The sequence below is a fragment of the Chionomys nivalis genome, chromosome 3, assembly GCF_950005125.1.
Source record: "Chionomys nivalis chromosome 3, mChiNiv1.1, whole genome shotgun sequence".
Classification (NCBI taxonomy): Eukaryota; Metazoa; Chordata; class Mammalia; order Rodentia; family Cricetidae; genus Chionomys; species Chionomys nivalis.
In genome coordinates this window covers 62028888-62034403 of record NC_080088.1, presented here as the reverse complement: position 1 = coordinate 62034403, position 5516 = coordinate 62028888, and the positions used below count along the sequence as shown (strand labels likewise).

General features: G+C 46.8%; 1 protein-coding gene across 1 annotated transcript; it reads left to right on the top strand.

Moving 5' to 3' along the window:
* The first annotated feature begins 689 nt into the window (after nucleotides 1–689).
* On the top strand, nucleotides 690–1537 carry LOC130871801 (60S ribosomal protein L7a-like). The gene has a single exon (XM_057765412.1). The coding sequence runs from the start codon at nucleotides 696–698 to the stop codon at nucleotides 1494–1496; it is 801 nt and encodes a 266-aa protein (XP_057621395.1). The 5' UTR covers nucleotides 690–695; the 3' UTR covers nucleotides 1497–1537.
* The last annotated feature ends 3979 nt before the right edge of the window (nucleotides 1538–5516 follow it).

The following is a 5516-nucleotide window of genomic DNA, read 5'->3' as shown; positions in this document are numbered from 1 at the left end:
CTCTCTCTCTCTCTCTCTCTCACTCTCTCTCTTTTTTTCTTTCTTTCTTTCTTTTTTTTTTTTTTTTTTTTGAGACAGGGTCTCTCTGTATCACAGCGCTAGCTGTCCTGGAACTAGCTCTTATAGACCAGGATGGCCTCGAACTCACAGAGATGCGCTTACCTCTGCCTCCGGAGTGCTGGAATTAAAGGTGTGCATCACCACCATCTGGCAATCCATTATGCGTTCTTAAATTAACTTTTGAGAAACACTAATGAGAGGGTTCTAAATAGGTGATTTGATTATATAGTAAAACTGAGAGACTGCCCAGGAAGGTGGGAGAAGGGAAGTAGAGGTGAGAGACAGTGAGCCATGATAGGAAGTGGGTATAGGGTTGATTCCGGGTGACAGTGACTCACTCCACTGCCAGGGGTGTTGCATCGAAGTGAGCTAGCAGAAGCAATAGGAGCTCCTCAGACAGGCCCCTTCCCCATTTTTTTAGTTTTTAGCCTGTAAACCCAAAAAACCTTGTGGTCTTTGCTGGACAGTGATAGCCCACACCTTTAATCCCAGTACTCAGGAGGCAGAGGCAGAAGCAGATCTCTGGGTTTGAGGTCAGCCTGTTCTACAGAGTGAGTTCCAGGACAGCCATGGCTACACAGAGAAACCCTGCTTTGAAAAATCGGAAAAAGCTCTCTCTCCTCCAGCCCGGCAAGATGCCCAAGGGAAAGAAGGCCAAGGGGAAGAAGGTGGCCCCGGCCCCCACCGTCGTGAAGAAGCAGGAGGCGAAGAAGGTGGTGAATCCTTTGTTTGAGAAGAGGCCTAAGAACTTCGGCATTGGGCAGGACATCCAGCCCAAGAGAGATCTCACACGCTTCGTCAAATGGCCCCGCTACATCAGGCTGCAGCGGCAGAGGGCCATCCTCTATAAGCGCCTCAAAGTTCCTCCTGCCATTAACCAGTTCACCCAGGCCCTGGACCGGCAAACAGCTACCCAGTTGCTTAAACTTGCCCACAAGTACAGGCCAGAGACCAAGCAGGAAAAGAAGCAGAGGCTGCTGGCCCGTGCTGAGAAGAAAGCTGCCGGCAAAGGGGATGTCCCAACTAAGAGACCACCTGTCCTTCGAGCGGGCGTCAATACAGTCACCACTTTGGTAGAGAACAAGAAGGCTCAGCTGGTGGTGATTGCCCACGACGTAGACCCCATTGAGCTGGTGGTCTTCCTGCCTGCCCTGTGTCGCAAGATGGGAGTCCCCTACTGCATCATCAAGGGAAAGGCCAGGCTGAGACGGCTGGTCCACAGGAAGACGTGCACCACTGTTGCCTTCACACAGGTTAACTCGGAAGACAAGGGTGCTCTGGCCAAGCTGGTGGAAGCTATTAGGACCAATTACAACGACAGATATGATGAGATCCGCCGCCACTGGGGAGGCAACGTCCTGGGTCCTAAATCTGTGGCTCGAATTGCCAAGCTGGAAAAGGCAAAGGCCAAAGAACTCGCCACTAAACTGGGTTAAATGTACTGCTGAGTTTTCTGTACATAAATATAATTATAAAACTTCAAAAAAAAAAAAAGAAAAATCGGAAAAAAAAACAAAAGAAAGAGAAAAAGAAAACCCAAGGTCTCTATAATTATGGCCTGACTGCATCTACCACCTAGGAGGAATGACTGGCTTCTCAGGTGAGCACCCAGTGACCACCTTGCTTAGCACCTTTTTTCTTTCTTTCTTTCTTTCTTTCTTTCTTTCTTTCTTTCTTTCTTTCTTTCTTTCCATTTTTTTTTTTTTGGTTGTTTTTCGAGACAGGATTTTTCTGTGTAACCCTGACTGTCCTGGAATTTGCTCTGTAGACCAGTCTGGCATCAAACTCAGAGATCCACCTACCTCTACCTTCCTAGTGCTGGGTGAGATTAAAGGCGTGTGCCACCACCACCTAGCTTTTTCTTTCTTTCTCTCTCTCTCTCTCTCTCTCTCTCTCTCTCTCTTTCTCTCTCTCTCCTTCCCTCCCTCCCTCCCTCCCTCCCTCCCTCCCTCCCTCCCTCTGTTCCTTCCTTCTTTTTTTCAAATATTTTGCCTACAGAGCAGAACAAGTTCCAGGACAAACTGAGAACAGGGAAACCCTGTCTCAACAAACGAAAAAAGAAGAAGGCGGATCTCTGTGAGTTTCATCACAGCCTGGACTACATAGTGAGTCCCATGATAGCCAGGGTTACACAGAAACCCTGTCTCTAAAAATATCAAAAAAATGGGGGCTGGAGAGATTGTTTGGCCATTAAGAGCAGTTACTGTTTCTCCAGAGGACCAGAATTGGGTTCCCAGCACCCATACCAGGGTTCCAGGGGATCCAGTGCCCTCTGTCCTCCTTGGGCATCATCCACACATGGTGCGCATAAACTCACATAGGCACATACACATAAATAAAAATAAGTTGGAAAACACACACACACACATATATATAAAATTAAGTCTTGTCAGTAGACGACAGACCACTATCTATAGGATGAAACTGTCCTCTATTTTTCCTCAGATCTCCAACAGACAAATACAAAGCAAGCAAATTAATTTTTAAAACAACCATCAATATCTCCCAACTATACATTTTAACTGATCAGTCTCCTTTTTCAGCATCCTAAAGTCTCTCCATCATTGACAAAATAGTTAATGAATGACTGGGAAAGAAACAAAAATTGCTGGATGGTGGTGGCACACGCCTTTAATCCCAGCACTTAGGAGTCAGAGGCAGGCGGATCTCTGTGAGTTCGAGGCCAGCCTGATCTACAAGAACTAGTTCCAGGACAGCTAGAACTGTTACACAGAGAAATCCTGTCTCAAAAAACAAAAACAAAAAGAGATAAATATTAAAAGAAATAAACATTAAAAGAAATAAACTTAAAAAGAAGTGGAGGTGGGGAGGTGAGGGTGGTCCCACAAAACTAGCTCCAGGATAGCTGAGGTTGTCTCGAAAAACAAACAGACAACAATCTTTCGTTCCTGTGTGTGTGTGTGTTTGTGGTGTGTGCCTTTGTACGCGTGTGAGCACTAGAGCAGGATGTTAGAGTCTTCCCCTGTAGTGCCCTTTACTGCTTTTTGGCAGCATCTTCTCCTGAGCTAGATTTTTGGGTGATAGGCACATCCAGTCATGCCTAGGCTTTTACCAGGTGATGGAGATTCAAACTAGGACCCCCATGTTTGTAGAGCAGGCACACTCCTATCCATTGAGCCATCCCCCACTCTTGAAAAATCAAACTCTTAAACACTTTTTGGACATCTATCATGTACATTTTGAAATTTTAAACACTGAATTACAGTCACCATTTAACCTACAAGAACTTGATTGTTCGTTCGTTTGTTTTGTTGTTGATTTTAGAAACAGGGTTCCTCTGTGTAGCCCTGGCTGTCCTAGAGCTCACTCTGTAGACCTAGCTGGCGTTGAACTCAGAGAGCCACCTACCTCTGCGTCCAGGGCGATGGGATTGAAGGTGTGCACCATCACACCCGGGCACTTACATTACACTTTTAATCTATCAATATTTTAAAAGTTATCCTGATTGCCTGAGAGTTCTGAGATGGAATCAACCGGTGGTTCCCCAGGTTATCACAGCATCAGGAAGAACACAGGTGAGCACAGGTTATCAGCTAACCTCTGGAGCTAAGTTTATGACTCTCTGCAAATCTCACTCTTTCCTGTGCTGATGGAGCTAAGGTCATGGGAAACTGTTGGAAAGTAAGGGTGTGGCTGGACAAGAGATAGGGACCCTTTAATTTTATAAACAGCAACATTAAAATTAAACCCAGGACAATCATTCCATTCTGCCAACAGCAGGGCTGCTATTGGAGGAAGGAGTCGCCACTGAATTCATAATAATAACTTTTCCTTTTGTTTTTGTTTTGGGAGACAGGGTTTCTCTGTGTAATAGCTCTGGCTGTCCTGGAACTGGCTTTATAAACCCAGACTGGCCTTGAACTCAGAGATCCGCCTGCCTCTGCCTCCCGAGTGCTGGGATTAAAGGCATGTGCCACCATTACCCGGCTTATTTTCATTTTTAAAAATATATTTATACTGGTTTAGCCTGGTGGTGGTGGTACAGGCCTTTGAACCCAGCACTCGGGAGGCAGAGGCAGGCGGATCTCTGTGAGTTTCAGTACAGGCCGATCTACAGAGAGGGTTCCAGGACAGCCAGGGCTACAAAGAGAAATCCTGTCTCAAAACAAAACAAAACAAAGATACATCTGTGATAGGAGCAAATAAATATGACATCAAGGTTTCTGGCTTTAAGGAGATCCCAATGATTGACAGGTGTCAAGACAGGCATGAGGAGAGAAGAAAAACAAATCCCACTATTATCTGAGTCAATGGCCCTGCTCCTTTCAGTTCAAGGGCAGGAGTTAAGCAAGGCTTCAGGACTGTAGTTACGCTCACATCAGCACCTCCAAGGCAATTAGAGAATTTAAAGTTGGTTTCCAAATTAGGCTCCTTTGGTCCCCAAGCTGCCTTGAATACCTTCCAGACTGCAGGGGTGGGAGCTAAAGGCCTCCTGGGATGGTAGTCTGGTGTCCTGCAGAGGGAATCCATCCCACAACACAAACCAGGCCATGTGACGCCTAGCCAAACCAGTGTCCTTGCACCTCTCAGGAAGTGGCCTGGGATGACAGGCTGAAGTACCGAAACAGGATGTGCCCATGTCCTGCATCCTTGTGGAAAGCTGCCACTCGCCCCAAGAGCGTGAAGACATCAGACTGCTGGATGTCAAACATCAGCAGCTTCGACCTCATGACAGTCTCCTGCTTCAGGGTCTCTGATCTGAAGACACTGCTTCCCAACAGAGCTTCTTTGACTTGAACCCAGGCCCACGGGTGCTCCATTCAAAAACCACTTATTGAAAACCTTGAGATGCCGGGCAGTGATGGCGCACGCCTTTAATCCCAGCACTCGGGAGGCAGAGGCAGGTGGATCTTTATGAGTTTGAGACCAGCCTGGTCTACAAGAGCTAGTTCCAGGATAGGCTCCAAAGCTACAGAGAAACCCTGTCTCGAAAAAAAAAAAAGAAAAAGAAAGGAAGGAAGGAAGGAAGGAAGGAAGGAAGGAAGGAAGGAAGGAAGGAAGAAAAGGAAAAGCTAGAGACTGGAAAGACTGTCCCTTAAGCCTGCCAAGAACGGAAGCAGACGACACAGGCTGTAGGAGACCAGCCTTGGAGAGCAGGCTGTTGGACTGTCTTCGGGGCAGGTTGAATTTGAGTGGGTCAGGGTCACGCAGGCACCTGAGGGGAAGGTAGGCTCTGGAACTTAGAGACACAAGGGTCAGAGAAAAATCCCGTGAGCCTCAGAGATCTGAGTGGGAGGTACGGTGTCTGGCCTTCAGCTCATCACATACCTTCCCTTAGGTGAAGTGTGGTATCTGTACAGCTCAGGGCTAGTTTGTTTCTACAAAAGCTCTTGGGAGCAGGTCATTATAGAAGATTGTAGTGAGCCTTCTATCCTGGCCATGTGCCTGTGACATCTGCTCACAGAAGAAGAATGCCTCTCTTAATATTTTAAATG